This window comes from Dendropsophus ebraccatus, chromosome 13 (genome assembly GCF_027789765.1).
Source record: "Dendropsophus ebraccatus isolate aDenEbr1 chromosome 13, aDenEbr1.pat, whole genome shotgun sequence".
Lineage (NCBI taxonomy): Eukaryota > Metazoa > Chordata > Amphibia > Anura > Hylidae > Dendropsophus > Dendropsophus ebraccatus.
Window position 1 is genome coordinate 19,178,699 of NC_091466.1, and position 12,307 is coordinate 19,191,005.

The 12,307-nt window shown below is 45.0% G+C and overlaps 1 protein-coding gene across 1 annotated transcript; it reads right to left on the bottom strand.

The window, feature by feature from the left end:
• Positions 1-3,598: 3,598 nt before the first annotated feature.
• On the bottom strand, positions 3,599-10,283 carry LOC138770447 (olfactory receptor 10A3-like). The gene is made up of 2 exons (XM_069949549.1): positions 9,647-10,283; positions 3,599-3,696 (listed from the first exon to the last, which is right to left on the bottom strand). Exons 1-2 carry the CDS (start codon positions 10,281-10,283, stop codon positions 3,599-3,601), a joined length of 735 nt encoding a protein of 244 aa, XP_069805650.1.
• Between the last annotated feature and the right edge of the window lie 2,024 nt (positions 10,284-12,307).

Genomic DNA, 12,307 nt, shown 5'->3' on the forward strand with positions numbered 1-12,307 from the left:
CAATATTCGTATATGGTTACATCGGACAGCTTCCCACACCAACACCCTCTAGCTGATTGCTACAGCTGTTTCGTGCTTCCGCACTTCTACAGGCACCCTGTAGCACGAAACAGCTGTAGCAATCAGCTAGAGGGTGTTGGTGTGGGAAGCTGTCCGAATATTGGACTTTTATCTGTTCTGATGGAAAGAAAATAAAGTTTACGTGAACCTAAACGGTGAGTGCCCTCCTCATATCTTCGCTTGTGAACTATTTGCATATGTAATTGGTTTCTAAGAGTGAGGTGCACCCCTAGTTCACAATCTTTCCTGCCATCCAAATTACCTCCAGGACCGCATTTACTATTTACTCGTTCACCCGTAGTGCCAGTCGCTGTGCCTTGTAGTAGCTAACTATAAATGACAGCCCGGGCCCACAGCTATCTAAGCAAACCAGCGGGCAAGTCAGCCTTGAATGTGGTCCACAGGAGCCAAGCACGCTCCACCTTCTTACTGCGGCCATGTTCCTCCGCTGTTAAAGATTCCATAAAATAGATGAAGGAGATCCTGTTGTCATCAAATGGTGGACTTGGCTTGTACAATGTTTAATTATGTGGTAGGCATCGAAGTAACATCTACATGAATGATAAACCCAAGGTTTCCCAGAAGACAATTGTCCAGAGCATCACACTACATCCAGCCTTGCCATCTTCCTTTAGTACATCCTGATGCCCTTGTGACATGCAGTAGCTGTGTTTGCCCATCCATATAATCTAAAAAAAATACATGATCCATCAGACCAGGCTACTTTCTTGCATTGAGTCAGTATGGGCTCATTGACCAGTTTGTAGCTAGTCAGGCCAATGCTTAAAGGGGTAGTGCAGCGTTTTACTTTTGCTGCTTAATTAACACACATTACAAAGTTATATAACTTGTGTGTGTGTAAATAAGCTGTCTGGGGGCGCCGCACTACCTCTTTAACCCCATAACGACACAGGGTGTAAATGTACGCCCTGGGGTCATTAAGGGTGTTCAGAGGGGGGCCGCGCGGCGATCCTGCTCTGAACCGCCACGATCCCGGGTGCTATCTGCAGCCCCGGACCGCGGCTATTAGCGGGTACGGTCTGATCGCCGTGCCTGCTAATCAGCTTTTTAAATGCAGCTGTCAAAGTAGACAGCTGCATCTAAAGCTGATTTTCCGGTCCCCGGTGGTCTAGTGGGGGGGATCAACCCCCCCGCGACATGATCGCGGTGGAACGATCCCCGCATCTGGTCCCGGCCGGGGTCTGTGCCGTAATGTTGCTGATCCTGGCTTGGCATTCTATTGCTTTCGGCTGCAGCAGCTAAAAGAAATAGAACACTGATCTCATCGATCTATGCAGTATATCTATTTCCCATTTTAGGTCAATTAGGATTACCAAAATTATTTATATTAGCCAAATGCCAGAATAATGAGAAAAGGGGAATTCTTTTAAGGCATTTTTTTATTACGTTCTGAAAAATCAAAAGTTTACATAAACTTCATTAGTGTTTGGTACCATTGCCTTTAAACTGTATGACTTGAGTCAAATGTTTGGATATTCTTCCACACACTTCTCACAATAGTTAGTAGGAATTTGGCCTCATTCCTCCTGACAGAACTGGTGTAACTGAGCCATGTTTGTAGGCCGCCTTGCTCTCACCTTCCTTTTCAGCTTTGCCCATAAATTTTCAATAGGATTCAGCAGGTGCGTAGCTAATGTCTCCTGGGCCCTGGTGCGAGAGGTTAACTTGCCCCCCCTTCTCCTTTTCCGACCAAGTGATGCTATTGGTATATATATATATATATATATATATATATATATATACACACACACACCAAGACAGATATTACCAATAACACCAATATATAGGAAGGAAATATTATCACCATACATATTACCGCCATACTGTTACTGACCAAATCCTGTATACTAAGACCAATAAAACACAGTAACAAATAATTCCACCACATACTGACTTATCCCACCACATACTGACTAACACCACCGCTGCTACTGACTAATACCACCACATAATGACTAACACCACCACATACTGACTAACACCACCACATACTGACTAACCCCACCGCTGCTAATGAATAAGATGCACTGTACACAGATCACTATCACCTCATCCAGTCATATAGAGGTAGACCCAGCTCTACACAGGCTCTGTACACCATATACATTACAGTGCAGTTATATGATAGGGGACGTCTTCTCTGATCAGAGTTCTTCCCTTTTCATCTTCTCCATCTGCCCTGGGCCATTAGAACTTCTCCGAGCCACAAATCCACAGAAACTGCCAGACAAACATATTAGGCTCCTCACTCTGTCACCATCCTCATCTCTCTACACACTGCACATCTGTATTGGCCCCTTTACACCCTCATTAAGTGGGTAGCTCTGACACTATGTGACCCCCTAATAATATATGCCACCCCCTCTGTGTAGCCTTCCTATTGATGCCCCCTCTGTGTATTCCCTCTTATAGATTCCCCCGCCTTAGTTGTCCCTTTTATAGAAGGCCCCCTATGCTGCGCCTCCCTTATAGATGGCCCCCTCTCCCCCTATGTTGCCCCCCCTTATAGATGGCCCCGTCTCCCCCTATGTGCCCCCCCTTATAGATGGCCCCCTCTTCCCCCCCTTATAGATGGCTGCCCCTTATAGAGTGCCCCCTCTCCCCCCTTATGGATGCCCCCCTTTCTAGATGGCCCCCTCTCGCCCCTTATAGATGTGCCTCCCTTATAGATAGCCCCTCCCCCCTTATAGATGGCCCCTCCCTCCCTTATAGATGGCCCCCCTCTCCCCCTTATACATGCCCCCCCTCTCCCCCCTTATAGATGCCCCCCTCTCCCCCCCTTATAGATGGCCCCCACTCCCCCCTATAGAAGCCACTCCTTATAGATGGCCCCCTCCTCTCCCTCCTTATAGATGGCCCCCTCTCCCCCCTTATAGATGGCCCCCCTCTCCCCCTTATAGATGGCCCCCTCCCCCCCTTATAGATGGCCCCTCCCCCCTTATAGATGGCCTCTCTCCCCCCCTTATAGATGGCCCCCTATTCCCTCACTTATAGATGGCACCCTCTTCCCTCCGTGCAAGCAGATAAAAAAATAAAAGAACCCCATACAACTCATCTGACAACCCACTCCCTTGCCGAACCTCGTTTGTCCTGCCGGCTCCGTTTGCCCCCGGCTGATGTGGGGCTGCCGAGGATGTCCAATTCTATCCCCCGGCAGCGCGCGCATCAGAGAGCTCCCTGTGCGCTGGGGCTGGGACTTCCGGCAAAGGGAGCATCTCTAATAAGTGCTCCCTGTCCCAGAAGTCAGGGCCCCAGGTGCACAGGGGCTCTCTGATGCGCTCTGCCGGGGGATATGATGGGACATCCCCGGCAGTCGCACATCAGCCGGGGGCAGATGGAGTCGGCCTCTTGTGACCGCAAGCAAAACAACGCTCTGACCCTGGGAGCTACGCACTGGGATTGAGATCAGAGATTTGTGATGGCCACTCCAGTACATTGACTTTGTTATCCTTAAGCCACTTTGTAACCTGTTACTTCGGGTCATTGTCCATTTGGAAGACCCATTTGCGCCCAAGCTTTAACCTGGCTGATGTTGCTTGAGATGTTGCTTCAGTATTGCCACCTCATGTTCTTTTCTTATGATGCCATCTATTTTGTGAAGTGCACCAGTCCCACCTGCAACAAAAAAAAAAATCAGAACATTGAGGTGTCCCACTAGGGATTTTACTATTATCCAAACCCTTCATAAAAGTCTACTTTTGGTGGCCTTATTGCAGCTGAAGTGTTACTAAAGATGACCACCAGATGTCGCTGTATTGTATCCTATCTGTTCTTCTATTGCACTTTTTCCACCCAACCACAGCACATCTCACATGCTGGTTAGGAAGTTAGTCCCTTGGGTGAAGGAGGAGTCTTAGTTGAGATTCTGTGGAGAAAGGATGCAGCTCAGATAGCTCTTCACAGTGGATCTGCCCTGGCCCCCTGCCAGGTCCACCTCAAGATCTGTTGTATTCCCTGCTGCACATTAACAAGTAGTAAACCAAGTCAACGTTATCAACTGAGTTTGTGATTATTCACTACCACCTGCACAGTATTTACACCGCAACCTTGGGACATTTCCCTTTTCTGTGGGTGGCGGGTCCTACCATTACTCGGGAGGGTCATTACACTGCTCTGGCCACCTGTGACTACACTATCCCAAGGGACCCGGCAGCAACCCGACAGGACACCGACCACAGGGGGAAAAAGTACAACCGGCCTTACTCCTTAAAACAGGAGTAACATTACACCTGTGTGCCCACCGGCACTGGCGTCACAAGACAAACTCCGACTGTATCTAGGCCATCCATCCCAGTAGTGGTGTCACACTTCAATCTAGCAAGTGACCGGCTGTGGGGGCATACCATAACAAGATGCTGCCACCCCTGTGTTTCACAGTTGTGATGGTGTTCTTAAGTTTGCAAGCTTCTCCAAATGTAACCATGGTCATTATGGCCAAATGCAGTAACCTGGGGTTACTAGCTGTCATTAGCAGTGGGCTAGGTGTTGGGGTGTACTAATTATGCACTTGTAACAGTGGCCAGGAGTGGTATGCCCACCCCTGCGTATACTAACACTAGGCTCTGAAAAGGTAGAACTGTCGGTGCAGGCGTGAAGCAAAGAGTCCAGCACTTAAACAAGAGAATACTTTACTGATGTGATCTTCAATGCAAAACAGTTTAAAGAGTGAAATGTGCAAAAGATAATCACAAAAATAGGAAATGACCTTTTCCTTGATGGATAACACAAGACTTGGCTTGTGTGCTTGTAGTGTAGTAGGTATTACTTGAGTAGACTAATGCTAAGGGGCAGGGGCGTAGCTAGGATTCATGGGGCCCCATAGCAAAAAACTGTACGGGGCCCCATAAATCCTGTACGCTCCCCCCCCCCCCCGCCCCCCGCCAAACACAGACAATGCTGCACATATACACACACAGAGGCACCATTAACGTATGTACAGATACGCCACTGACATACACACATATATATGCTGTAATGTGATTACACTAGTGCTGATGTATACACCATGAGTAGACTGTACACTGGGAAATCATCTCAGTGTAATAAGAAATACTCAACCAGAAATAAAAGAAAATGCAGCAGATATTAGTGGTGGGTTCTTTTATTAGAGCCCAGCATTAATAGAATCCCAGGGTTGAATAACTGGGTGTAGCTATCCCCTCAAGGTTCCCCGAGTAGGTCAATCGTTTATCAATGGAGTTAGTTGGCTTACTGGCCCCCTACTTCACTGCAGACTAATCCTTTTGTCTGGGATTGTCCTGACTAGGTATTAGATGGTTACCCCAGGCATAGCCAAGGTTTTCCCAGGTGACAGTCACCCCACCTCTGGGCTGAGCATTAAATACTTTTTAATAGGAAGTCTCTCTGGAGAATCTGTGATCTGGGGAAAGTGCTAGAAAGAAGGAGTGTAAGTGTCTGATAGGTAGAGAAGTGTAAGGCACCCAAGTCACTGATTGGACAACAGAAAGCAACACAAGAATATAGTTAACCCTTCTAGACCTTCAGCTGTGAAATTAGAGTAGGGGAAAGTGAGACACCAAGTGGTGAAAGTGCATAATAGCACCCATCATCCCAGAGTGTGACAACCTTTGTGTGATAGCTTTCGACAGGTGGAATATAAAGTTAGTGGCACTCCTGTACTGGAACCCTACACAGTTCAATTGTACTTTCATCACACCACAGGACATATCTCTAGGAACTAAGGTCTTTGTTCTTTTGTGCATTTCTCTAATAATCTGGCTTTTTTCTGTTTCTTCTTCCTGGCCTTTCAGCCCATGTGGATACAGTACTTGATTCATAGTGGATAATGACAGACTCTTACCAGCGTCAGCCAGCAGAGTCACAAGGTCTATTGCTTTCGTTCTTGGGTTGGTATGCAACAAAGTAATAAAGGAATGTGGTAGATGAAAACTTCATGCAAAGATGTGTCTTTTTATGTACAGTGTAATAGATAAATATACCGTGATTGTGCAATAATCAGTCCAACAGTATCAGTGGTAAAAAACTGATGGTCCCCCTTTGGGCATTTTTTAGGGGAATGGTTTCCTTCAAAAACTCATTATTTATTTGGAGCAGGATTTTTTATTTTTTATTTTTATATACTTTATTACATTTTTAGAAGACGAAAAAGAAGAACAAATATTTTTTTACAGTGCCAACAACGTACGCAGTACTTAAAGTGTAACTGTCATTTAAATCATAAATGGCTGAAAAGAAATTTGCAGGGCGCCATAGGGTGTAAACTGGGAGACAGAGGTGAAATAGTAGCTAACCATATACACTCATCTTGGGATGTTGTACTAAGAGCACAACATCTATATGCGCTATCAGTGAAGAATGGAGAGCCAGAGCTGCCGGGGGCAGGGGTTGTTGGAGGGATCCAGAGCCACTGGGTTCCAACAGGGATGAACGGTATGGAGGTGTCCAATCACCGTAGCAAGGTGAAAGAAGGAGGTTGACCCCCTCTTGGCGCTGTCCGGCAGTGAAATTAGAAGCGGATACTCGTACTTTAACTGAGGTTCATTTAATGTCTCAAAACAAACAAACAACGCGTTTTGGGGTGCAGGGACCCCTTTATCAAGTTAAAAGAGACATATAAAAAACCTGGGATACATGTATCCCATGTATCTACATGTATATGTAGACAATCAGAAATTACAGAATTACACACTAATCACTGAAACAAGAGGAGTGCGGACCCTGCGAGCAAACACTTACAATCTATGAGGATATGAGGAGTGGAGTGAATTCAAAAGAAAGAAAGTGCTTTATGTGTATAATGCTCCAGCCATCATATATGTATAGGGTCAAGTACATAAAGGTGGATGAGCCGCCCACCAGCCACTCTGTGTGCAAATAAAAAGTGCAGAAAGCATAGGGGAATGCTGCTGACTTATAAAGGAGAAGTCCGGCGGATTATAAAAGCCGTCAGCAGGCCACAAATACTAACTTACCTCTCCCTGTACCCATGGTAAGCGACGGGACCGGCCTCGGGACCCCCACCGGAAGGCATTTTCCCTGCCGGCTGCCGGATTTTATATTTCCTAACCCCTTCTCACTCCTTCATAGGTGAGAAGGGGTTAGGAAATGACTGCCTAGTTTTAGAAGACTGTAGATACCATGTCTACCAAGATGGTATACAGCAATGAGGGAGGAGCTGATGGGTAATCAAGGCACAAGGTGAAACATCTGTGTAAAGGCTGGGGAGGAAGAGCTTAAAGACGTTGTCCAGGCAAAACTAACTTGTCTTCCACAGGATAGGTGACAAGTGAGAGATTGCGGGGGGGTTGACCTCCCTATCCCCCCGCTGATCTCTGTATAGGCTCCCAGATCCTTTGCTATAAATACAGCTGTGGGTACGGCATGTGACCTGCGGCTCTATTCATTCCTATGGAGTTGCCGGTACAGCTGGGTCGGAAGAAGACCATGTCCAGTGAATGAGGTCCCATGCTTGTGTTTAGGGGAATTAGTGAGTTGTGAGAAGCCAAGGGAGGAGTTTAAAGAAAGAAACCGAGAAGCAGATGGGTAGATTGGGCTGTCAAACACCCATGATGAGTGTAGCAACTTCAATAGATAGGCAGTGAGGGAGCCCGGGTAATGAATTGATTCACAAATATGTTAGAAATCAGATTGGCTACCAGCCGGCAGGGGCAAAGGGAAAATTAATTAAAAGTACTAACTCACCTCTCCCTGTGCCCACGGTGAGCGGTGGGACCGGCCTCAGGATACCCACCGGGGAAAAAGGCCTGTCCTGGCTGATGGACTGGCCGCACAGCCAATCAGTGACTGGAGCAGCGTCCTTCCCCAGTCACTGACTGGCAGAGTGGCCAATTCATCAATCGGATTGTGTCACCTCTGGAGATCTCAGAGCCCGGCTTGGGTCCTGCTGCCGATTCTGCCGCTCACCTCAGGCATGGGGAGAGGTAAGTTAGTACTTGTAATCAATTTCTACCTTGCCCCTGTTGGGTTTCATAATCTGGCAGACTTCTCTTTTAAGATTTAGAACCATCCAGTGTACCAATATACAATAATACAACATCTATATTTTATGATAACTCTTAGTTTATTTGAGTTTTTCAAAAGTTTTTGAGACACAAACACAATTTACATTACATAGACAGTATATACTAAGAAAACAAGTGATCATTACAGTAGTGCAAAGTATCTTGAACAAACAAGGCGACATGCAGACAATATTCAACCTGATGTAGCTGGAGTGCTCAAGCTGAACAACTCAAAGAGAGAAAAGAGCCTACATCCTGCCAGAGCCCAGGCAAAGTGGCGGGAAAAATGAGATGCCTAAGATATATCATGGGAACTTGGCAGCCTCTAGTGAACCAAAGCCCACACCCCACACAAGGGGGGCAGGGCAGACACAACAAAGAACACATCCACGATAAGACAAGCCTCACAAGGAAGTGGTTCAGGATGTAGACCGACAAGACCAAGAAAAGGGGCGAATAAGGAGGGGGGGGTGGAGGAAGGATAGGGAGGGAGGAGGGGAGAGAGGGGTCGCTCGCAATATGCAGAATCATCACCCACTTGTCCCAAATATGAGTGAGAGAGTAAGATCAACGGATCAGATTTGCAAAATTGGGTGAACCTACGAACAGAATCCAAGAGTTCCATACCTGCGAATATTTATCTGAGCGGTCCTGCGTCTCAGCCACCAGTTTCTCGGTCCTCTGGATATTTTTGAGCTCACTGTTCCACTCAGATAGCGAAGGGGTATGGGTAGCCATCCAGTGCCGCGGGATTACCGTGCGGGCTGCTGCAAGAAAGTGTCTCAACACGCTTCTCTTCTGGCCTGCCAGTGTACCAAGTAGCAACGATAGCACAGTGACCTGTGGTGTGTTCGTCGGTGCTTTACCCGAATAAGCCTCATAGACCTTCAGGACCCCCTCCCAAGACGGTCTCAGATTGTCACAACTCCACCAAATGTGTAGGATAGAGCCTTCCTCTGTGTTACATCGCCAGCACCTATCTGACACCTCCGGGTAGATACGGTGCAATAGTGTGGGACACCTATACCATCTAGACAGTATTTTATAGCTCTTCTCTTTCGAATGGGAGTCCAGAGACAGGCCATGGGAAAAAGTGCAAATCTTGAAAATATCATCTGCTGAGAAAGTGACATTGAGATCTCTTTCCCAAGCAGCAAAGAAAGGTGCTCTGGTAGAGTTGCATATGGATATTTTGTATATAATTTTGTATATTTTATTATTTTTTGCAGTTTATAAATGTGTGCGTTTAAACTCTTTTTGCACTATACATTTTATGTAATGGTACTTGAACTATTTTCTATGACTTAATAATTGTTTGAATGCTTTTCTTATTTCCCGGTTTCTCATACTGTATATAATGGGGTTAATAAATGGGGTGAGAACAACGTACAAAAGAGATTTCAGTTTATTTTCAGTAAGCGCATTCTCCTTCACCGGAAATATGTATATAGTAATAATTGTACCATAGTAGGTACATAATGTGACCAGGTGAGAACTACAGGTGGAGAAAGCCTTTTGGCGGCCAGTCGTTGTAGAGATCTTCAAAATGGATATAAAAATACAAGTGTACGATGCAATGACCAATAGAAATGGGAGAACAATGAGCAGTAGAGTGAAGATAAAGTCTTCCCATGTGACTATAGAAGTATCCGAAGAAGCAATTTTTAAGACGGGTGCAAAGTCACAGAAAAAATGGTCAATGATGTTAGAATTGCAGAATTTCAGCTGAGACAAGGAGACGATTTCACTTGGCATTAGAAGGATTCCTGTGGCCCAAGACCAAAAAATAAGATGATGACAAAGTCTATGATTCATAATAGAGGAATATCGCAAGGGGTGGCAGATGGCTATATATCGGTCAAAACACATCATAGTAAGTACTAAAGACTGTGCAAACACTGAGATGCAGTGGAAATAGTACTGGGTAAAGCAACCCTTGGTAGATATCTTAGCACCTTCCATCATGATGACATACAACAGGTTGGGTATAATATTTGTAGTGAACAATACATCAGCCAAGGCCAAGTGCTTCAGGAAGATGAACATAGGAATATTCAGAGACTGAACAAGTGAAACAGAAACAATAATCATGGCGTTCCCAACTAATATAACAACATATATGACCAGGAACAAAGAAAAGAGTAGAACCTTGAGGGTCTGATGAGTGTTGAATCCAATAAGTAAAAAATCTGAGACCATGGTTTGGTTGTCATCACACATGGTCAGAAATCAGACACTGGGAGATGACTAAATTCATAACATTAAGTGTAAAATACAAGGAAGTCGAAGAGGAAGGTTCCTTGAGTATTGTCTAGTTGCTTGCTCAATATATATTTAGCTTATTTTCCAACAAATTTGTCTTCTCTACGGATCCAGTTTGGATCATCTTCTAGTTGTCACTTGAGGAACATATGTAAAATCCAGTAGCTTCAATTACTTGAATGTGATAATGTGGACACCCACTTTGTTGTAAACTTTTTTTAAACTGGTATTACCAACTCCAAAGGTTAAATAATAACAAGCTGATTGGCGGGGGTTCAGCCACTGGTCCCACTGATCCTGAGAATGGAAAAAAAATCCCGAAAATAAATCAAGTGTAGTGAGAAGTCTATGGGTGTAGGTCTGGGCGGGGGTTTGATGTTTTTTCCTTTGCATTGCACTCACTGCACTAATCTCTGCTATAGCAAATGACTGTGCCAGGCTGTGAGGTATGGGGGAAGACTGGGAAGTTCCAGAAAAGAGCACACCAGCCCATCTGGCATTAACCAGAAATGCCAGATGGATAGTCTGGCCCTGTTGAGCACTTATATGTAATTGGCATACCCTATAATACCCTAATATAAGCTTATAGATTGCAAGTTTTATACATGTCAATGCTAAGTAAAAAGATAGAAACAGGTGCTTCATGGCACAATACCTACGAGTCTACATGGATAAGATCATGCAAAAAGATGAATAAAAAATAGAACTTATATTTTATATTGAGCAGGCAGTTCCCATGGTGGTGTGACATAACAGGACCCAGGAGATAGAGAAGACCAGTAGAGAATCAGCAGCTTTAGCATGGTGGGGGACCAGGATGGATGAGTGTAACTTTTTTTTATTATTTCTACACCACCGCCTGCAGTCCTGCAAGATTTGTTTGGCCTGACAGTCTCCTTAACCTTGTGCAGGGCTTAAAGCGACTCTGTACCCACAATCTGCCCTCGCAAAACCTCTTGTATCGTCAGATAGCTACTTTTAATTTAAGATTTGTCCTGGGGTCCATTTGGCAGGTGATGCAGTTATTTTCCTAAAAAACTACTTTTAAACTTTCAGCCCTGTGTCAAATTGCTGTGGCCTAGAGTGTCTGTTCGTCCGTGGCCTAGACTCTCTGTTCGTCCTCTTCGCCCTCTTAACCATAAGGAATGCCCCAGGCACGATTTCTCCTATTCATCACTTGTCTGAACACTGCACATATGCTGGATTGTTAAGGCACGTGTGCAGTGTTCAGACAAGTGGTGATTAGGAGAAATCCTACCAGGGGTATTCCTAATAAAGAGGGCGGAGAGGAGGGACAGAGAAGTCGCAGGCCTAGGACACAAACACTCTAGGCCAATTTGACACAGTGCTGCAAGTTTAAAAGGACAATAACTGCAACACCTGCCGAACGGACCCCAGGACAGATCTCGGATTAAATGTAGCTATCTGGTAGCTATATGGTACAAGCGGTTTGGGGGCAGATTGCAGGTACAGAGTTGCTTTAAGGGGTTACCATCAACTCCATAAAATTGAATTGAATGAATGATTATAAATAAACATAAAATACACTTTTAGGGTACAAACCCACTTGACGTATTTGCTGCGTGAATCAGTCTTAAAAATAAGCAGGCAAAATGCAGGTTGGCTTTATACAATTGTTCTGCGTTAAAATACGCAATTGCGTATTTTTGAAGCATGAAGCTACATGCGTTTTTCGCACAGGTTGTTAACAACTGATGCTTTGCTAACAACAAGCTTCACGCTTCAAAAATACGCAATTGCGTATTTTAACGCAGAACAATCGTATAAAGCCAACCTGCGTTTTGCCTGCTTATTTTTAAGACTGATTCACGCAGCAAATACGTCAAGTGGGTTTGTACCCTTATTGGGAAATGTACAGCATGCTTCTTTAGGTACAACTTGTATTAAAAAAAACAAACAAACCCCGATCTCAAATGCACATTCATAGTGTTACATACCAA